This window comes from Carassius auratus, chromosome 9 (genome assembly GCF_003368295.1).
Source record: "Carassius auratus strain Wakin chromosome 9, ASM336829v1, whole genome shotgun sequence".
Classification (NCBI taxonomy): Eukaryota; Metazoa; Chordata; class Actinopteri; order Cypriniformes; family Cyprinidae; genus Carassius; species Carassius auratus.
In genome coordinates this window covers 19,994,277-20,017,493 of record NC_039251.1, presented here as the reverse complement: position 1 = coordinate 20,017,493, position 23,217 = coordinate 19,994,277, and the positions used below count along the sequence as shown (strand labels likewise).

At 35.4% G+C, this 23,217-nt stretch overlaps 1 protein-coding gene across 1 annotated transcript; it reads right to left on the bottom strand.

Annotated features, from left to right (window-relative positions):
- Positions 1 to 1,214: 1,214 nt before the first annotated feature.
- On the bottom strand, positions 1,215 to 21,726 carry LOC113108657 (glycophorin-C-like). Its single transcript, XM_026271918.1, has 4 exons — positions 21,537 to 21,726; positions 18,329 to 18,478; positions 4,137 to 4,166; positions 1,215 to 1,760 (listed from the first exon to the last, which is right to left on the bottom strand). Exons 2-4 carry the CDS (start codon positions 18,396 to 18,398, stop codon positions 1,564 to 1,566), a joined length of 297 nt encoding a protein of 98 aa, XP_026127703.1. The 5' UTR covers positions 18,399 to 18,478; positions 21,537 to 21,726; the 3' UTR covers positions 1,215 to 1,563.
- Positions 21,727 to 23,217: the final 1,491 nt, after the last annotated feature.

Genomic DNA, 23,217 nt, shown 5'->3' with positions numbered 1-23,217 from the left:
TTACTCCACTGACTAACTCTAATACTGCTTCTAATCCGAAAGCAACATTTCATTAGATCAGTCCAACAGTTAATTCCTAGACATTCTTACAAAAAGTAGAAAAAAAAAAACATTTAGAATCACCACAGTAAAAACAGAAGAATGTACAAAAACTTCAAAACAAGCTAACATGTGCCTTTTACTGATATGTACCCATGCACCCTTTAGGTACACGGTTTATATTTTAAAAGGATAAAACTTTTTTTACCCAATTTTTCTAAAAGTGTATGTAGATATTAGTATGTATAAGACATATTTCTGCCTCTAATTACAAAGTGGTTTTCCCTCAGTGTTTTTCCTCTTGTCTGAGTAAAGATTCTTAAAAGCTGAACTTCTGAATAACGAGTTTTATGTTTTGTGACAAGAGATAGAAAGTTTCGATCTTGAGACAGGCTCTTTATGGGTTACTATTTAAAAACATGTGGAATTAAAAATGAGACACTGAGGACTGAGATGCCTTAAAGCCAGTCACAAAGAAAATAGTGCGCATGCTTATAATGATCATTAGATTAATCTACAGGCAGAGCAAAAAAGATTCTTATGAGGTGTTTAATATTGAGATGATCGGTGAGCCTTTGGCAAGAACTGTCATACAATCAGACAACACCAAAGCTATTCTCATCTTTTAACAAACTTCTTAAAATAGTACTTCTTACTTGTTAAGAAGATATTCATGAATCTGATATACCTGATTCATATTGTGACCCTGGAGCACAAAACCAGTAATATGTCGCTGGGGTGTATTTCTAGCAATAGCCAAAAATACATTGTAAGGGTCAAGATTATAGATTTTTCATTTATACCAAAAATCTATAGGATATTAAGTAAAGAACATGTTCCATTAAGATATTTTGCACATTTCCTACCATATCAACACTTAATTTTTGATTAGTAATATGCATTACAAAGAACCTCATCTGGACAAATGTAAAGGCAATTTTCTCAATATTTCGTTTTTTTTGCACCGCCAGATTCCAGATGTTCAAATAGTTGTATATCAGTCAAATATTGTCCAATATTTAAAACTGTACATCAATTAATAATATATTAAGCTTTCAGATGATGTATTAACCTCGATAATAATTTTTTTTTTTTTTACGGTCCAGGGTCACATATGTCATATATAGTATATCGAATATAGATATGAGACCAATTAATTTCACATTATTGTTTTGTAACAGTGTTGATTTCAATGTCTTCATATATCCCCTATCATTCACATTCTGTCTAACGAGATCAAAGACTTTCCTTCCCTTCATCTGAATAGCATCTCATTCTCCTGAGCTGATGTTTGTTCAGACGCTCAGCTTTACAAGGAGTGTGGCGTATTCTTTCATCTGTACTCAATATTACCTCTTTCTGAGGAACAAATAAATATGCACAATCTCAAATATAGAAGACATTTCACACGTTTGTTTCTGTTAGAAAACAGTTACTTCACCGCTCCAGCAAACAGGATTGAGGCGTCATGTGTGCCTGTAGGAGTTTATTATATGATGTGTATAAAAGGCCAGCTATTGTGTCTCATATGAAATACTCTTTCTTGCTCTCATCCATGGCGTCCTGCAGGGCAGGGTCTCCACACAGAGCAGCGTCTGCTGTCTCCGCGAACTTTGTGCCCTTGGCCTCATTGGTATGATATGTGCCCTTGTGCTTATACAGGTATCGCAGAATGACGGCCAGGAGGAGGATCAGGACCAGAACCACCACAGCAATGACAACTAGAACACACAGACGCAGAGAAAGAGAAGTTATATTAGAAGGGAACCTGGGGGATGCAGCTATAAGGTGAGACTGAATGTCCTGAAATAAACTGACTACACTGTTTTGAGTTCAGAGGAGCACTGCTGCCGTGTGTGTTTTTGTCAGTGGTTGAGACAGAAAAGGGATTTTAAAAGGATCATTGTTCTGGGTTTGTTATCACAATACATGTTGATTAATACAAGAAGAAAGGTAGATAATCTGGAAATTAGGATTTTTTTATAGTGTAAGTGTAACAACATGCCACAAACACTATTGATTGAGTTTAACTTGTACTAATTCTAAAACATATTTCTGATTCAATAGCTGATGCCGATATCAATATCTAATGGTGGTTGATGGTCACAAGTATTTAATAGTACAAATTCATGATCATATTTTTTCCAGTAAATAAGATGTAGACATTTTGCATAATATAAAAAAATAAATAAAACTTGACATAATTTTTATTATTAGATAACTAAAACCATAAAAAGGAAAGAAAAAAACTATAATTAAATGGAAAAAGTAAAAAAAAAAAAAAAGTAAAAAAAAAAAAAAAAAAAAAAAAAAATATATATATATATATATATATATATATATATATATATATATATTTTTTTTTTTTTTTTTAATTAACAAAGAACAAAATTACTAAAACTTTAATTAAAATAAAAATGTAAAGTAGAAAATATAAAAGTTAAAAGTACTTCAAATATTAATAAAAACTATGATAAAGAAATAGCAAAAGACCAGTTCTGTTGATCAATATCTGCATTTGCCTGGTTGGCCGATTATGTTGAAATAAATATTGGCTGATTTATTAGCCTATGGTCTATAACTAGTTTTTGTAATTTTATTTTCAACTCAACTTTTCTTTAGCTATATTGAAGTGGGAATTTAACATAAACCATGTTTGACATCATGATATTAAAGTGAGAAGTTGGGGAAATGCGATAACAGAATGTTAGATTCAGATGTAAATTTAGCTAATGAAAAACTGTCAGACTTAAGCAATGAAAGCTAATCTTTAGAGTACCCTGTCTGAAGAGAACAGCAGTAAACCACACAGCCCTAACAAACTATGCACAATAAAATACACACATTTTCTCCTTATATGCCAGACCAGTTTCCTGAAAAAGGTTTTGAGGGCATGTATCATTAGAATCCTGCTGAGGTTTACTGATTCCAATTACTTCAGTGTTGAGAACAAACCCACACACTGATTATTCACGTGTAAATGAGCTAAAGTGAGACCACTGTGGTACTGGTACTGCTTTTTTCTTCTTTTTTTTTCTTTCTTTCTTTCTTTTTTTTTTTTTTTTTTTTTTTTTGCTCAGCCAGAGATCTTCTGAGGCCAGGAAACATCTTGTGCACAAATTACCTCTCATTTGTACAGAAATCTTCCAAGCCTCTCTGACCATCATCAAAGTGCTGTTCTCAAAATGTTCTTGTAACTACACACTCTGGAGGCAGAAAGCATCTTTTCCCACTGACTTTGAATAAGTAACATATTGCTAATATGTCATTATCATATAGAAGATATTTTACCAGTGCCCAGCTTTGCTCTGGAAAAATGTTGAAATGGACTGGATATTTAGAAATGGATATAATCCTCTGTCTGCTGCCATTTACATTGCTGTTTAGAATCATTGTTTTGGACTGTCCGTGTTCCTGTTTTGTCATCTACCACATCATTTCTTTCTGTGCCTCCAGAAGTGATAGGCCCTAAAAAAACAACTGTGTCCAGACCTAAATGCCCATAATTAGGTAGAAATATTGACTTAAAGCTGCGGTAGGGAACTTTTGACGCTCTAGCGGTTAATAAACAGAACTGCTTGCGTCTTGCGGAAGAATATCATAGCCGGAACTACTTCTCTCTGTTTATGTCTATGAAGAATCACAAAGGTAATGGGTTACTCCGCCGCGGTATCCCTGAAGCAATCTAAAATAGTCCGAATATAAACACTTATTATAGGTGCACCCTAGTGATTCAGGACAAGCTAAAAACACGGTTTGGAAAATGGATTCATGGTGTACTTATTATGTTCATTTTTCTACATTTTGAACACAAACAAAGTTACGGACCGCAGCTCTGATTGGTTGTTTTTTACCGGGAGCGCATGACTTTCTGCAAATGGCAATAGGACCACTGGGAGGAGCCAGAGGAGCTTGATTTTTACACAGATTATCTGTCTCATATTCTACTGTAAGGACATAATGACAGGTTTAATAAATATGTAAAAAATATTTTTTTTTCACAAAAGTTCCCTAAAGCACCTTTAAGGTAAAAGATGCACAGTTTTAGTGAGATTAAGGCATGTTAGATGTGTGAAAGTCTGTGAGCTGCTACTTACCTCCAACTATGGCTTCAAAGTATGGTCCCTCTAAAGACAAGAAGAAAATATTGTGATGAAGCAGAATTGTATATGTCAAACTGAATTTATTTTTTGAATGGGAATGCTCATATTGCATAATTTTGTCCATTTTGTAATATAGTTCTACTAACCTCCACAGATTTTAAGCATTTTAAGCAACTTTTTGATCAAAGTTAACGTTATAAAAGTTAGCTCTGTTTTTCCATTTCTTAATGGCTAGAGTTTTGAAAATGTTTGATGTAAGTGATTTTTTTTTTTTGTGCAGCATGCATGCAACTCTACGACGAGATCCTTCCTGCCTCAATAATCCCTCACAAAACACATACTGTTGACTTTCCTCCTGTGTTATAATAACACACATGCATCTTTCATGATGCTTTGTTTTTATAGACAGCTGTCTCCCCCGTTGTATTGCAGCGAGACTCATTCTTTCCGTCACCATGGGGACAAAAAGCTCGTTAAAGAAAGTGATTGAAGGTAATCATGAATTATTGCAAAGGCAACATCTGCTGCCTTGACTTGACTTTCACTGAAGGACAGGCAAATCAAACATGTTGCTTTCAAAATGGAGATAGATCTAGTGAGACCCCAAAACTATTTTTAAACAGAAAGGATAATGCAGGCTTGACCAAGCAGATGCCCCCCAAACATGAACAATTAAGCTCCCTCATTAGTGTCTAATAACCTGTTACATTGTGATTAAAAGCTCATTGTGATATGGTGTTTACAGCCTGATTATATTTGGAGTAATTAAGGAGACACAGAACATTCACATTTGGGTAAAGTGAAGGGCATGAAGGTGTGTTTGAAGGTATAACAACCGCTCATGTGATCTTTAATGTCTCTTTATGAGTTCAATAATTAGTTGTCCTTTAAAAGGTGTAGTGATATGAAAATAAATAAATAAAATAAATAAATGTCAACCTCACAGAGGCTCTCAACCAGTGAATTATTCATACATCAATCAAAAGTACTTCCAGCTCCATCATGGTTCTCTCTGCAGCATCTTTCCTCAAAACTTTATTAAAACTATGAAATATATGTCTTTAAAAGAGAGTCTGGTTTGTTTCGCAAAGTAATGATGATTTTACTTTGAGTCGTCACCATTATAGCATGCAGATGTGTGACCTGCTATCCTCAGAACTGTCCATGAAACCTCTGTTAGCTTCCTCTAGAAAGCAGGGAAGTCAGTAGTGACATCTAATGAAGCAAAAAAAAAAATTAAAATAAAGTAATAAATTAATTACATGTGACTGCAAATTTCTACATTAACACTGACAATTGAAAACCTTTGCTTCTGTAATGCACACCACAAGACCAGGGACCACAACACAAACCAAAAAAAATGACCTAGTGCACCTTTAAAAATGCTAACATGTGCTTTAGCTGGTAGGAAAGTTTGGAAAGTTGAATTGTTCAAAAGGGGCATGAAGGACACTGTTGTTTTCATATCTCATAGGTCATGTTTTCATTTCTATAGAGTGAATAGAGAAGCAAACTGTTGAAATCTATTTAGGACTTGAAGCTGAAGTGTGGAATTTCTGCACCACTGGCTTCACCGAACCAAATTGCTAAAATAATGGTTCGCTTTCAAACAATCCTGCCACAGACTCACCACCGGCTGACCGATGCTACTCTAGTATGCTGAAACAAATGAAGCACTGTTTTGATAGCGCCACAGCATAAATGGCTTACTGTTAGCCTTTTTTGCATATTAAATTAAGATATATTCTTGACAAGCAGATGTGTGGCACAGGGAGACCAGCTATTTCAGGCTAAAATATATGATGAATAATGGATATATTTTTTATTTTAGAGCAGAAATTCTCTATATAGTGGATGTTAAGCCCGTTATAAAAGATCTTTCTAAGTCATACTCAGCGTAGAGCCACAGCACCCCAGGACGGATTAAATCTCTGCTAAATTTGCCATGCAAACACGAGGGAGCCTGTCTCGCCTGGAGGCGTCCCCTCGTTAGCCTCGTTAGTGAAATCCGCCAGCCGCTGTGACATGGAGGAGGACATCTGTGCTGCGTGGCCAGATCTGAAGAACAGCTTCTTTTTTTTTTCACAGCCTGCCATGAAAGCCGACGGGCTGGACCTGAAAGATGATGAGGGCCAAAGGCATTCCACCCTCTCTCTCACTTCTGCCACACAGACCCAGGGCAGAGCAAACCCAGCAGCAAGACATTTGCTTTCATCACCTTCCCAGAAGTGGAGCTAATCTTGCCCAAAGCCGGCTTTTGAAGCGCACTGGTAATTGTCTCCCGATAGGATGGGCCGCAAAACCAGGAGCCAGAATGAATTCCAGTCCCTTCAGTTCTTGGGTGGGAAATGCATTAAGCTGATAATTTTCCAGCTTGAATTAATGGACATTTCTCATTGTTGCTCTGCCCAGTGCCCAAACTCTAAATCTGTCCAAATTTCAGCAAATTGGAGAACTACCAAAGCAATGGCATTTAGCTCTGATCTGAACATTTTATTCATGGGGACAACCAATGATCTGGCTGTCATCCGTTAGCCTCACACACATTGGACGACTAGGTTAAAAGTAGCCCTAAATAGTCTACTTTTAGACATCTACTAGAAATTGATTGATTCCCAAAGAACTTAATCGGTTCTTGAAGAAGACACCAAAAATATCGCTTCCTCTTGTAGTCCAGAATCTATCATTTTTCTGCTGCTCTCTTTGGTTTTCATTAAATGTACCACAGAAAGCCCATCACCTCCCTAGGCAAGCTCTATGGTACATTGTCAAAACCGCAGGAAAAGAGGTCCTTGTCTCATCTCAGAGGTGATGAAGTTTCAGGGCAGGCCTTCATGTTTCATGTAGAGAATTAACAGCTCCGATGTCTGTCAGGAAAGCACTCTACTGTGGCCAACTGCCTGTGCCAAACTAACAGTGAAAACAGCCACTAAACGCCTCGCTAAACTCGCTCTTAGACATTCCTTTCCTCTCATTCTCTTTCTCTCTCTCTCACACACTTCTCAGATGATTGGCTGTTGTTTATTATTCATCATCCTTGTAAAAGAGCAGCTTAAAAATGCCCTGGTGAACTTGAAAACTGAAAGTCCACCTCACTTAGGCAATCTCTGATATACATAGACATACTGTACATACCAAAAGATATCACAGAGAAGTTTGTTTTCAGTGAAAATCAACCCAGTGGATTTCTTATAGTTTCCACTGAATGTTATAATGTATTATGTATAAATACATTTAAAAATTGAACAGATTACACACTTCAGCTTTAAACCAGCTGGTTTTAAAATGCAGGTCCAAATCCTACAATGTGAAGAAGCATTCAAAGCTAAGCAGCGTCCCTTTAAAAAGCCCATTTCCAGTAAGGACATTGACAATAGATGATAACCTGAGGGAGCTGCAGAGAAGCCTAAGCTTATAATGAACCTCTAACAAACCATACAAATGCTCAGTCCTAGTTAATCAACATATTTTAATTACATACATCTCCGTGGTGCAGCAGTCACAGTGAGGAAGAATAAGGCCACCACATAGTCGAAAGTCTATGTCGAATCCTCCAAAAATTCCTAATGGATTTCAAACTGTTTTACATATTTTCTGCTCCTCAGAGGAGGTAAGAATAAGAATTCATTCCCACAGTCCTTTAGTGCAAGGTTGTTCAACAGAGTCTGATGGGAATGTTGGTGAGACCTTGGAAAAGTTTAGTCAAAAGCTAAAAAATAAAAAAAAACGATATTTAAAGATGACAGCATGGCAAGTGTCATATATATATAAATTAAAATCATCTTTACAGTAATGCATCTGTATAGGCTACATGATAAATAAGAAATGCAATTGTCTTTATATTTTGGAACAAATCATATTTTGGTGCCTATATGTCGTGATGATCTCCTCATTCATGCCTTTTCAAAACACTATGGAATTAAAAAGTTTGAAGGTTTAAAGTACAACTGACCTACTCTCTTCACAGTGATATGTTTTATGTATCAAGCTCAGAATGACTTGTAAACCCTTATCAGACTTGAGATTGTAAAAAGGAAATATTGATCATCACGTTATTTACTGAGTCTGCAATGCACAGATCCACATCAAAAAGGCCTCAAAACAGCCTTGAGTGAAAGCATGTAAGCCCATCAATAAATCTCTCATTTACTGGTCAGGAGCTCTTCTCAGATTCCTACGTGCCACCAAGGCTATTCAGACCTTTAAATCCTCCTCTTAAACAGGTTTTACGATAGTCCTTTCTGTCAGACTTGAGAGGACCAGTCACTGTATTTCTACACTGTATTGTCTGTGATGTGACTGCCCTGTAAGATCATATCAGAAAATTGATGATTGAGGAAGCTTGTGTCAAGGCCAAAGGATGCTCATCAGCCTCCCCATGTAATGAAGAATTGTTCTATCGAATCAGAAATCACTGTCTTACACTGTTTTACAACTTTAAGGTGCAGTAACATTTGCAAAAGGTCTGTTGTCTGCTGTCAATGTAGTGATGTAAAGCACAGCTCACACAGAAGGCACTTTAAACCAAGCAGTTTTCTGTTTGAATAATCAACTTTAACCCACTGCAAAATCTGCATTGGGAAAATTTCCACCATCATGAAAAAATCCTGATTAGATGGATTCTTATTCAAATAAGTGTTTTTTTTTTTTTTTGCCCACAAAAATGTGCCTAACTAGCTACTTTAAATGTGAAGCCACATATATAGAGGAACATATTTTTAAACATTACTTGGCAGTGACTTAACATGTTGGGTGCCTGACAAAACAAAAAACAAAAGAAAAGAAATACACAAGACAAGACAACACGAAAGAAACAAAACAAAACAAAAAACACACAAAAAATATCAATTTGTACATATACTTGCTTGATAAGAGAGATGTTTGTAGACATAATATTTTTTTATTATGCCTTATTGCAAGATTTTTTAATGAAAAAATCTAGATAAATTAATTCTTCAAAGTAAATGTATCTTATTTTTAAAATGTTTCTAAAAGAAAACAAGCAAAAAAAATCTTTAAAAAATTCTTACATTTATTTTTATTTTCATTCAGCTGAAATTATTATTCATTATTGAAAATAATTCAATTATTCAGTAATATTACCCCTGTGGTCAGATACATAACCTGCTTAGACTAGTGTTAAAAGTTAATCATCTAATATTTAATTTTGGTCCTAACTTTTTGAAGTCAGTCACATGAAAATGTAGATTGATCTAATCTGAATCCAAAAGTAAGACTGATTACCACATACATGTTTAGGCAACTGGCCGCTTATGTTCATGTATAGTGCATTAACTAATTGAATTCTGGGTTAGAAGTAAGTGAGTTATTCATTGAGTCAGTAGACCAGAGCTGAAGTAGCATAAGAAGGTTAATCACATCAAACTATTGCATCGATTTGCATCATGCAACACCCATACAGCTCACTGAGCACAGACAGGGCAGCCATCGGGACAGCAGGTGCAAGCATATATTACTCAAGAGCTCAATGGTGATTATAACCCTAAATTCATAACCGTGCTGGGCTGAGATGGAGGAGACAGAATGAGGAAACCACATGCTAGTCTCCTTCCATTCCTAAATGAAAAATGAGCCGAGTACAGAAGACAGGGAAGGAAACAGGGGTAGTAGATGTGACTAATGGAGTGAGATTTCAGCATGTCTTGGAGGAGGAGAGAGGGTGGGAAGCATGCTGAAAGCTTGTGCTGTTACATTGAGGAGGGGAGAGAAGGACAGATTTCTGTTATTGAGCTGGGCAGTCTCATAAGGGAACCGATGCTGTAGAAAATTTCATTTTAACCCTGTAATCCTGTAAGGGTTCACATAAGACCTGTTCACACCAAGAACAATGACTATAAAGATAACAATAATGATGACTTTATTAGCGCCCATCCATTGCTCTGTAATCATAACTGTGTACTGCACTTTTGTCATCTGCTTTAAATGCTCAAGCTCTTTAAAGTTATTCTGATTATTCTTATTCTGGCTGTCAATGTTTTGTCAGACATCAGCTGGATTTTTTTTTAATCTGATTCCATAAATATTGTTACAGTGGTTGTGGGACTCCCCTATTCTTATAGAACTGGAATGACTATTAAATCTATGCAGATATCTTTATTATATTTATTATATTTATTATAGTGTGAACAGGCTTTAGTATATAAAAAACAACAACAAAAAAAACGAATATCAAAGTTGTCTATGTGGCACATTTAAACATATTCCAAGTCTTCTGAAGCAATATGATTTGGGTTAGGAAAAGTTCTTCACTGAAAATCTCCACTGCAGTTCAAAAATTTATTCAAACGTGTCATAATCAGAAACAAGACACACAAGAGCCATTGACACTGCTGACATCAAACCTGTCGTGCAGCCACTTTCAAATGCTTCAATGAGTATGAACAAGATTTGAGAGCTACCATTAAAGGGAAAGATTTTCAGAGAATAATGATTCAAAGGTTTCATTGATCACTGCAAAAAATAGCTGCAAAAAGCTTGATGTGCTCTCCACTGAATAAAGAAACTCAGGATATTGAAATGACCAACAGGATGAACACAGCAGGAGAGTGATATCTGAAAGCCAGTTTATGACACAAGATTAATAGTGGAGCATTTCCTGATAGGCAAATTCAAACTGCCACAAAAACTGCCAAATGGTAGAACAGTTGCTACAAGTGTAAAAACACTGAATTATGCCCTCATTTTCTGAGCCATGACCTAGTTTACAGTGTCATTAAGCAGAAAATCATCCTGCTGTTTTCATCCTGCTTCATCTCGCTCAAGCTAAAAACATTTGGGCTCTGTAAAATTTATGTTTTTTTTTTAAGTCTCTTTAGCTCATCAGTACAGCTTTGATTTGATTAAAAATGCAGTAAAAACTGAAATATTCTAAAATATCATTTCAGTTTAAACATACATTTTAAAATGTAATTGATTCCTGTGATGCCACAGCTGTGCTATTTTTTCAAATAAAACTAAATAGGCTTACACTTTATATTAAGGTGTCCTTGTTTTACAAGTACTGAGTAATATTATTTAACTACATGTGCTTACTATACGTTTAGGGTTAGGATTATGGTTTGGTTTGGGGTTACTTGCATGTAATTACAGTATGCATCATTTATTTTTGTTATTATAGTAAGTAGCCTGCATGTAACGTGTAACAAGCACATCTTAAAATAAAGTGTTACCCCTAATAGCATATCCTGTAATGACAAACAAACCAAACCATCAAAACACAAAAACAGTTTGATTTTAGTGTTTGGTGGTACAGTGTTCACTAGTTTTATGAAAGAGTGCTGGTTTGAAAGTGGATCCACCCCAACAGCTGTGCAACTAAAAACACAAGCAGCTCACTCTTCCACACCATTACACAGACACACATCTCTCTTTACGTTTATAACACCCTCACTTCCTATTCATAATCTTTACACAGACTCCTCAGTAAGTGGCCAGTAACAATCACTTATATTGTACATTGACATCTATAGTTCGAAATGTCAGTTGCAGTTTTTCTGTATTTTGACTCCGGTCATAACAGGTCACTTGGCTTTGTCAGCGTCCCAAAACTCTTGCCTTTTTTTTAACCCTTACATAAGCTGGTGTGAATCACCCTTGAGAAACCGCATGCACTTCAAAGAGCGAATCCACCATATTCCTTTGAGCGGCGACACAATGGCTCCGAATGGCCTCTGCTGCCTAGATGGCTTCATTCATCATCTGGATATGCCTCACAATGCCATGTGCCATAATCAAAGCAGCATAATTATTATTATGATATTCATTTCTATAGATGGCACTTGCCCTTGAGAAGGTCAGTCTATCATCTTTGGGACTAGAACATCTAATCTTTGCGAGCGGCGAAAGTGTGAGAAATAGATTGAGAATCGCAGGAAAATATGTAAGAGAAGGAAATTGCAAATGACCCCGAGGTCACTTGGCCACAGATACAGTTATTCAGTGGCCCAGAAATCAGATTATGGTGCTGAGGGGGAGGAAAAATCAAATTGAGAAAGAGGACTGGAGGCGACAGAGTGCACGTCTATGAAGATAAGAGGAATGTGGAAATATCCACAGGGACCTAAACCTGAGTGTACAGAAAGGGTTTTAAAGTTTTCAGACTTTCCATTGCAAGTTTATAAGTACAGACATGACATTACCATCTTCATCCGCCTGTCCTGCAGGTAAAGGATTAGCCGTTTCACACCACAAGCATCAGCATAGCTGCAACAACATAACTTTTGAACCTCTCCTCCTCTTATATGACATAATGAAACCCTTTGTTTGAAAAAAAACAAAACAAGCAAACACATTTTGTTCTCGGTCAGCTTACAGACCATTCACATGATGTAATTTTCCAATGATTTTCGAGTGATCTGAACCCTCAAAATCAAAAGGTCCACTAGATTGTGCATATACACTAAACATGTCCATCTCACGATTAATAGAGTATATTTTGATATGCCTTTTTGGGTATAAGACAGAAAAGAAGATGAAGAAAATGAAGAATATACAGGCTTAATTATTCTCATTTTTGTACAGATTTAAATATATGATATGATGAGAATTTTTTTTTTTTTTTACCTAAAAAAAAAGTTGTTTCAGTTTTCACTATGTGAAAGTGAATTAAAAGATTAGTTAACTTCCAGAATAATAATAATAAAAAAATCCTGATAATTTATTCACCCCCAGGTCAGTTTCAGTTCAGCTTCAAAGGGCTCTACACAATCCCAGACGAAGAATAAGTGAAATGGTCGATCATTTTCAAAAAAAAAAAAAAAAAAAAAAAAAAAAAAATACACATTTATATCCTTTTTATCCACATCATCTTGCCCTAATTCTTTGATGTGCGTCTATGATATAACATAATGGCATTGGAAAGGTCACGAGCGATTAGTTCTTCATCTGTAGGATAGGGTGAAGAATTCCATGTCATTTCCTCCTCAAACTTTAAAATTGGCCGATATTGTTGTTTTATCTTTTTGTTTTTTGTTTTTTTTTAAGAGGGCACGATTTCAGAAAAAGAAAAAAATTGATCGTTTGACTAGATAAGACACTTACGGGATCGTGTAGAGCCTTTTAAAGCTGCATTAAAACTGCAGTTTTGACCTTCAACCCATTGGCCAGCACTGAATTCCACCATATTGAGAAAAATTCTGGAATGTTTTCCTCAAAAACCTTAATTTCTTTTCGACTGAAGAAATAGAAGATATGTTGGATGACACGAGGGTGAGTAAATTATCCAATTTGTATTCCGGAAGTGAACTATTCTTTTGAATTTTTGTAAGTAGACCTACACCGTTTATGTCATTTTATTTATATTTATGTCATTTGTATACTTTCTTTGTAGCAATGTGAAAGGGAAAGTTTCCCTATCATTTACTCAAATTCATGTCGCTCTAAACAAACCCCTAGGGGGCGCACCACAAATTTTAAGAAGGGTAATGTAATAAATACATGCTGTTTATGTGACCTTAATGTTAAAGTTGCAATGAAATGGAAAAAGTGACTTTTTTCATATTATGTCGTACATTGAAGTGATTTTTTGAAAAAGATGTATGGCATGGACTGGATCAAACCATCCTGAACTCATGATGGAAACGTAATTCTGGGAACTTTTTTGCAATATGCAAAATAATATGTAGCACTATGTACATTTTGTGACATATTTGATGTTTAATGTCCACTGAGTGGCGCGAAAAGTGTGTTAATTTTTTTTCCCACTGAAACTATAAAATTTTATCTGGTTTTATATGAGTCACCACTTTTCTGACTTGAAATGTCAGATGAATGGTGCTATAACTGTAATGCGTTTTAAAATAACGTACTATTTGCACCAAATCCTTTACCTACCAGATAGTATGAAACCAGCAGATGTGACGTAAAAGCTTGTTACGTCCAGAAAATGAAACTTATGGAGCTGTAATCATAACTGTGTAAGAACACAATTAGTGTTCTCTGTTTTACAGCTTCTAGTGTTCATTGCTTTTGGAAACTGCATCGATATGTACTTATATGTTTTTGCAAAAAGGTTTCCACAGGTTCGTTTCCGTGATGAGATCAGGTTCACTGCATGCAGTTGTTGATTGAAGGAGGAGAAGGAGATCAAAGATCCAGAAGATTAAGTTAAGATATTGTCATTAAGATTTAAGGTCAAAAATTCAATAAAATAAAATTTAAAGATGAATCGTTCACAACAACTGAATTTAGAAAATATATTGCATAAATGTTTATGTCATGTTAACTTTAAGGCAAAGTTTTGTTAGGCTTATGGTTTGAGGGATGTTAAAAAAATTTGTTTTCCTCAATCAAATTGCCTTGCCTGCTCATGACACCTATATCCTCTCCACAAAAATTCTGTCAGTTCCAACACATCTTGACAATTTTTTTTGTTGTCAAATTTAAAACATATTAATGGGGGATCATATGGGTCATTGCATCTGTTCCCAAATACAGGGAGTCTCAGTTTAAGAGCGCTTCACAACCCCTCTTTCTCTGCTTTTCTGAAACTGATTTCCTCAAACAATCTGGTGTTTCTCTCCATCTCTCTCTTTCCTTCATGGCCTGAGGTCACATCTGCCTGGGATTTGAGGCTCAAGTGGTAACCGTTCCTATCTCACCCAGCCATATGTCACGCATCTCGCCTCGAAAGAATACCTCTCCCTCTCTGCTCTCCACCACACTCTCAGATTCCCTCATTCAAGCTGAAAGTCGGTGATTCTCTGAGAGAAAAGGCCTTTTCAATGAGTTTACTAATGGGCATGTGCTCTCATGAGCCAGTCAAGTGACTGCAGGCCCACTGAGGTTGATTTTGGACAGCTGGTTAAGAGCAGTGCCTGTTTCCGTCAGTAATAATATAAAGAGCCTGCTGTTGATTCTCCAACATTCCTGTGGACGGACATACACATAGAGAGAGATAAACTGTTTTTAAGCTGGATTTTTTTCCTAATGATATCATGCTGGTTCTAAAGACCTATAATAAAACTGAAGAAACTGAATAATTAACTTACTGCATTGCATCGGTGTTTATTTAAACAAAAATAAAAGATTTTAACTTTTTTTTTTATCAATTTTTTATTCAAAGAGTAAATGGTTAGCAGATTTTAGATGGTGTTTAGCAAAATTGTTAATTATAATACAAAGAATTGTAGTCAATACTTTAGTTTTGTAGTGGAGTTAGACATTTCATATTTCAGTATTTCTTTTTAATAAGAAATCAGTATTTTTTGTTTTGTTAATGCTGAGTATTTGGAATTTCTGTAATAATGAGGTAAACATAAAATAAAAAAATGATATATTTTTTATAGTTACAAAGTTTCAATGTTTATAAAAACCATAAAAGCAATAACTAAAATTATTATTATTAAAATACAATTATTAAAATATTGAATTATTATTGTCATCATTATTTTTGAAAGTTTGTAAAACATAACCATCCTTGAACTTGTCATAACGTAAGATAAAACATTACTAGTTGAGTAACCTCTGTGGTCCATTACAGCTACAAACACAGATGTGCAGACTGCCCTTCATTTAACAGTTCCCAATTAAAAACAATGCCATGGCGTAAGTGTCAATGCAAGGTGAATGTGCATGCAGCTGTTGGCCTGCAGCAGGATACAGACCAACAAGCGTTTTGTTCTCCATCACATACTGGGGGACTTGGATGTGAGGGCTTTCAGAACAGAAGATAAATCAACATTTTGGCTCGTTGTTTTGTTGCTGTGAGGAACACACATACACACACACACACACACACACACTCACTCAGTGTTTGTCCTGTAGCTAAGAAACATCTACAACCCCTCTGGTTCTAACTTTGTTTCATCCTCCACCAAGAACAAAGCAAAGTCTTGTCCTGTTTCTCTTATTTGTTTTCTCTCTTCTTCTCTCTTCTTGTCTCTCTTCAGCTTTTACCTCTAATGTTTGAGCCATCTTCTTACTTGTTTGAGATCTATTTTATTTATCTCTAAATAAATGTAAAAACTTAACCTGTCACATCAGTAAGTCATCAGATAGCATTGTACCCTCATCCGTCTCCACAGGCACAGCTTATGCCCCTTTTTAATGATTATTTAAACTCACCACTATGCCAACACACAACAGGTGATGACCTGGCTTCTTTGAAAACTGATCCTAAGCCTGTGATCTAAAATTCAAACTTGAAACTGGTCACAGATCTGTGCCGTGACTTCATCACAATGCACACAGCATCTTTATAGAATTACAGATTTACAAATTATAGGGATAGTGATTTTCCCTGAAGATTTCATGAATCCATTTCTAAAAGTCACATGTTGGAGTACAATAATAATAATAATAAAAAAATCGGTTTTCTTCCATTATGTTTTTTTTAATGCTCTTTTGAGTCTCAGTTTTCATTATTTTAAGAGACAGCAAATCAAACGAAAGAAAGATGCAGAGTGAAAGTGAATTTCAAGTGCTTTACAACTTCTATGAGTTTCAGTTTTTAAAACTTTCTAGAGTATACAATATCTATTAGAGTACCACAATGTACTGGGTATTTCTAAAAAACATCAGTATGCATGAATATTCAATTTTTGAAATGTCACCAACAGATATTTGTAAAGATTAATGGGGTATAATTAATGCCAGGAAATGCCAGCCCTAAATCTTGGCGCCTTGGTCTGGAGGTTGTTCATTTAATGTAAAGATTTCAGGTCCTTAATTTAGTTTGCTGTGTACTATTAGACATAATTAGCCTACATTAAATATGATTTCATATGTTAAAATGTAAAATGTATAAGGTTACCATTATGTAACTTTTAATGGACTATAGCATTTTCTAATACACTTTAATCTGCTCTGAAGGTTATTTAATTGTTTTAACAGGTAATAAACAGGCATAATTATTTAACCTCAATTATGAAAATGCTATAGTTTCAAAAACATCGTTTTTTTTCCTTTCTTTCATTTAACTTTAACATCCTGTGGGTGTGGAGAATGCATTTCAAATTCCAACTCATTTATTAAAAGGGATGTTACATTTAAATTTGGAATTTGGCTTTTTGCATGTTTTATCTCATCCCTTTTTTAGCGTCAAGTATTTCTAGACACTAACACACATCCTTTCCATGTAAATTAGCCTCAAAAGCTTATTCCCCAAACTTGCTAGATCACAGTAGCCTTTTGCAGCCCCCACAACCCAGAATCGTTCTGTATCAGAAATTTCACCATGCACAGTAAACTCAGCACTATTTTTGGGGGGCGTGTTTTCATTGCTTTCTAATTTGCATAATTCTCTCCAGTGCTAAAACAATGTAAACAACATGTGTAAACAACATGTGTAAACAAAGGACGTTATCAGCTGGTACAATTCATTCATGGTGAATTATTCTCAAACTGTAATAATACAGATTTCTGTTGACTATTAAGAGCTTTGCTGTATTTTGACTCTTATGGGCTTGTTATGCTCTCGGCTATGTTTTCACAGCTGGTTGTTCCCGATCTAAACATATTCCATATCTCATATTCAGAGCTGTACCTCACCACCGTCACCCTCTGTCTGGTACACCAGCAGTTCCAAAGCTAGTACAACGCAACAGTTAGCGAACAACAAAAGGTCCACAAAATGGTTTGATGTTTCAGATGTTTCACTATACCTTCATGTGATAAAGCACATATGATTGATATTCACAAACACATAAGGAAAATATAGCAGGGGTAGTTTTTTATTAATATACTCTTCAAATGTTGGGGTCAGCGTGATTTGGTCAGTTTTAATGCATTGCTGGATGAAAGTGTATATATATATATATTAGTATTTTTTTTTTTTTTTTTTTACGAAATCAAGACATGCTTTTATTAAGCAATGCATTATATTGACCAAAAATCAGACATTAAGGACAGAGACTAAGAATAGACTTTCTATTCAGAATGTTTAAAAATGTTTTACAGTTTGACAAGAATATTAAACTGCACAACTACACAACTACTTTTCTACATTGATAATGCTAAATCTTTTATGAGCACCAAGTCAGCATACAAAAATATCACACACACATAAAGCACACATCTGATCCCACACATATCAATTCAGAGCAGTCTGCTCTTCTAAATGTCACCAATCCACATCCAAACACACCCATTTGATAACACTGCACTTTGTCGTCCCAGCTTATGCTGACACTCATTCAGTTCAGTGCACAGAACTACAAAATACTTACGAATAGATATGGGTGATGTGTCAGATTTGCTTTCAGTGGGGGTTATGCTACGTTCTGTGGAGTTGGCCATTACAGACGTGTGAAGGAATATTTGGCAGTGAGATTGAGGGGGACAGCTGTGGGAGAGTCTTCTCAGGAATGATGAGATGTCTGTAGAAAGAAAGAGAGAACAATTGCTTCACTCCAATGTGCTCTCAGGGAAACAGAGCGAGGAAATAGCAGGAGGGTGCTGTTTATGTTCCAAGATAAAGCACATAACAGATTACTTCATCCAAATCCCAATGTGAATACTGAATAATATTTGCACTTGATATTCTAATGTTATCCGTTATTTACATTAGCTGCACTGCATGTTTAGATATCATTAGGAAATTGTTAAGCATGTTTGTTTAGTACGTTTTTACCTTGGCTGATACCGATAGGTCAAAGATCTCTATAATGTAAACAAAACCTGACTCCCAAACACAATGTTTTTCCCATTTAGACCGCATAAAGAGGATGTGACAAAAAGGCAGCAAGATGCCACATCTCTAGCCGGCAATGTTCATCTGAGGCTTGTGTGGCTTTCTAGCTATTTTATGAATATATGTTATAAAGTTCCTTAAAATTGCTGGAAAAAAGCTCTGTTTGTGACACAACACAGCAGGGTTGATAATTTGATGGGACAAATCAGAGGCTAATTCTAAAGCTGCAATTATTATTTTACATGTACCTCACTGTTGAGTTAATCTGTGCTTTTTAAAGGGGATTCAACCATCTTGCAGGTGTCAGTGAGTCAGTGGATACTGGCTCACCACCCCCACACAATGTGCAGTCCACTTCTCTATTGCTTAATGGTTTAATGTGACTGCACTTGCTCCACACTATATGACCATTCACCGCTCTCACTGAAAATAAATTGGGTCCTGGCAACCTAATCTGGGTGGTGTGGGAGTCATAATGCATTTTAAACACTAACATCTAATGTTTTTTTTCCAAAATCTAAAGTTTTATGAGCAAGGTCTGATAGACTGATCAAAAGTGACAGTAAATTCATTTATAATGTTAAAAAAGAATGTTACAACATGTTACAAAAATAAAAAGTTGAGAAAGCTCAAAAGTTTAAGGCAACCAGCTTCAGCAGACTTTTGAGTTCTCAACTTGTTTTCAGTTTATAAACTTAAACTTTTAGGTTTTCCCAATTTTTATACAGTGAAGGTCACAGTGCCCACAAAAATATGAAACAGCAAAACTGTTTACTGATAAATGTTTACTGAGCAACAAATCAGCATATTAGAATGATCTCTGAATGATCATGTGACACTGAAGACTGAAGTAATGGCTACTGAAAATTCAGCTTTCCCACGTCTCCCTTAAATTGAAATAAAATGTCACATTATAACTGTTTCTTATCAAATAAATGTAGCCTTGCTGAGCTTCAAACTCTTGAACAATAGTGTACCATCAGGTGACAGGTTTGTTGATATAGCAAATGAAATATTCAGAATTCAACTGAATTGAGAGCTTATGAATGAGAATCAAATCAAATTAGGAAGTCATTGCTTTTACGCAGTTGGTCTGCTCTGAACGATATGTTTAGGTGCTGTACTCTGTTCATCTGATATGTAGATGTGTACACAATATAGTGCCATGTGACTCATTCGATTGAACTCCATTGGCCTTATTTAGCCTTTGCTGAATTTTCTGGCAGTGACTAAACAAAGGAAGAGGCCTTATCCTGACCCTGGGCCTTATCACTCACTGTGAAACAAAGGAAACATTCACAGTATTTCATTCCCTCATCAGCACACAGTGTCCACACCCTGTACTTCCTTCCTGAAATCCAGCGATGGAATTATTTTATTAACATATATCAAAAATATCATACACTGACTTTCTCTTGTTTTTAGTATGTAGTATTGCAGACTTCAGTTTGAACGCTGTCATTTTTAAAAGATGGGTTTGGCAAGGCTACTAATTTATAAACTTGTTCGACTTTATGAAGATGTGTCAATGTTTATGCCTGCAGCTGAGGGAGGAGCTCTCATAAATGTTATATGTGATGATGATGGAAAACAAGTTCTCACTCTCACTCTCTAATTTAGGATCACTTTTATTTACTTCCCACTTCACGACTCAGTGGTAGAATAAGGCAATTTTAGCTGGTTTTAAGTTTAGCTCTCTTAACAGCACTGTTAATGTCGTCTATGTTCAAATATGAGCTTTGAGGTAGCAGCATGACTGGCTTTTACTCTAATATTTACACTTGAAGCTTTTATACAAGCCTCAGGCAACATGGGTAGCAAAGCAATAAGGATGGTGAGGAAAAAGCAACCAACACATGCCCGATATAAATGTGGAGGAGTCGAGGTAATTTAAAAACATCCCAGACTGGACATCATGTAACTGGTTAACAAAATGTCTAAAGTATGCAAGGCAACTTTGAAAAAGCTAATATATAAAAAAAGTTTAAATTTTGGGTAATAATAAAAAATTATTCATTCAAAAATACTTTTTTTTTCTTCTGAGGAACTTAAAAGAAAATAAATGTCTGATGAATGTTTATTTATTTATTCATTTAATTTTTGGTCCATACAATCACAGTCAATGGCATTTTTTGAAAACATATTATAAGGTTTTTTTTTTGTCTTATTTTGTCTTATTTTTTAAAATGTATACATGGAATGACAGGAGGTTTAGTAAATTAAGACATAATTTTCATTTTTGTGTAAACTACCTGATAAATATAATTCAAAGGGTTGTCAGAGTTTAGAGTTTACTATCAATGATTTAGAGAGATGGCTTCAGTATTGTGAAATATAGATTTCTGTGTGTTTGGGGTATACATGTGCAGTTTAATATAGCAGGGCAGATGTCGCTTACAAGTGTTTGTGGGTATTTGCTGACCTGGCATGTTTCTTCTCTGTCACTCAACACTTTTAAACTACACACAACCCTCTCGAGGACCAGACACTCTTTCAGATAATAACGAAAGCCACAGATTTAGATATAAAGTTAAAATTTGTTCTGATTGGAAAAAAGTTGGGCAGATGTAAATAGCAGAAAAAACGTAAAGTTAAAGACAGTTAAAGAATAGTACTTGTTTTACCACTTAAAATACTTTAACAATAATGTACCATGCTTTATATGTAATACATTTAAATCTACAGAGCAGCACATTTCATGACCGCAGGCTTTATTTTAAATTCTAAAGTGAAATCTAACTCACCAACTTTTCTTCAACAGTTTTGCAACAAGTTCTCCTGTCCTTTTTCTAGGAACAGAAATACTTCCTCTGCTCAGTTGTTCTTTCACTTTCTAACAGGATGGAAATATTATCATTAATCATATCAGAGGTCTGTTTTTAAAATCCGTTAGGTTTAAATGTATAGCACGTGAACTTCCCCTTTCTGCCCACTCCACCCTTTACATACTGCTTTACTAATAGTTTCTTGTGTTCAACCAATGGCTGGACAGACTCCTCCTCCCGAGTAAAGCACAACCTCACAGACTCCTCCTCTGGAATAACACACAGCTGTTGGCAGACTGAGCCCAGGGAAGGGGGAAGAGAGCTTGACTGAGAGGAAAGACAGAGGTAGACAGCAATAGTTATGCAAGGGAAATGTGCAATTGTGAAATATGCAGCTGTGAAATATAGATTTTTTATATTTACAAATATTTAATACTAAACAAAATATTAATAATTCAGTTTAGCGATATAATTTTTTGTCATTTACGTCAATCAATTAAAACACTTTAGTATGGGGACCAGTTTTCACTATTAACTAGTTGCTTGTTAGCATGCTATTAACATATTGGCTGTTTATTAGCACTTATTGTATACTGCATGACCATATTCTACATCAATAATTTTACCCAATAGCTGAATTTAACAATTTACTAACTATTAATAAACAGCAAATTAGGAGTTTCCTTCTGTATGCCCGGACATTGTAATATTAGACAGTGATTAAATAAATTTGTCTACATGGAGCAACTGCAGTTTTGGTTGTCTAACTATGGTATCAGCTCTAAGAAAAGCAGGAAAACAAAAGCAGTGGAATAAGGACTAGACTTCACGAATGCATCCAGTCACACCTGCTCATGTTCACGCCGGCCAACTGCAATCTCACACCTAGAAAAATAAGCTACAGCTCATCAGACAGTGACTGTAGCACTTGCCATCTGTCCCTAGATCTACATTACAGGTATGTGTGCTTTCAGGTGTGTTATCCTGCACAGCCATTTAAAATAGATGACCATGTTTCTCTCTACAATTAAATCAATGTTTTCAAAAAAGCTCTTATGTGCAGCATTTATTTTATAGTAAAATATATATGGGTGAACACTGAAGTATGCAAATCCATAATAATGCAATACAGCAACTGTCCCCACTTAATCTCACATATAAACTACAGCACATGTTTTTGCTGCATGGTCCACACACATCAAATAATAATAAAAAAATGCACATGACTCTGCAGGAAAAGGAAATCATCAGAAGCACTGATTTGCTAATGGAACCATTCCATAACTTCTCAATACAGCAACTATAGAGACATAGAAGGCAAATGTAAATCATGAGTGAATTTCATGTTTTGAAGAGCACTTAAAAAATTATCTGTGACTGGTAAAATATTTACTAAAATATAATTTGAGTAAGTACTTGCAGGTTGTATTTTGCTTATGAAAATAATTTTGTCAGAATACTTGGTAACTTTTGAACAGATTTGTGTTGCAACATCTACCCATCCAAACCTTGACCCTGCATCATGTGTGTCTATTGATCACCGCCACCTGTTTCACAGGAATGATTTAGTCCTTTCATCTGTGCTTCGTTTCGCTTTTTCATGTTAGAGGAGTCTTTATTTTTAATGACGGTGTGAACATCAGACTCCAACTTAATGTAC

Coding starts and splice junctions, on each gene's coding strand:
- LOC113108657 (XM_026271918.1), bottom strand. CDS start 18,398: ATGGCCAACTCCACAGAACGTAGCATAACCCCCACTGAAAGCAAATCT. Junction 4,167..18,328: donor CACATCACCCATATCTATTC/GTAAGTATTTTG, acceptor TCTTGTCTTTAG/AGGGACCATACTTTGAAGCC. Junction 1,761..4,136: donor CTTTGAAGCCATAGTTGGAG/GTAAGTAGCAGC, acceptor TGTGTGTTCTAG/TTGTCATTGCTGTGGTGGTT.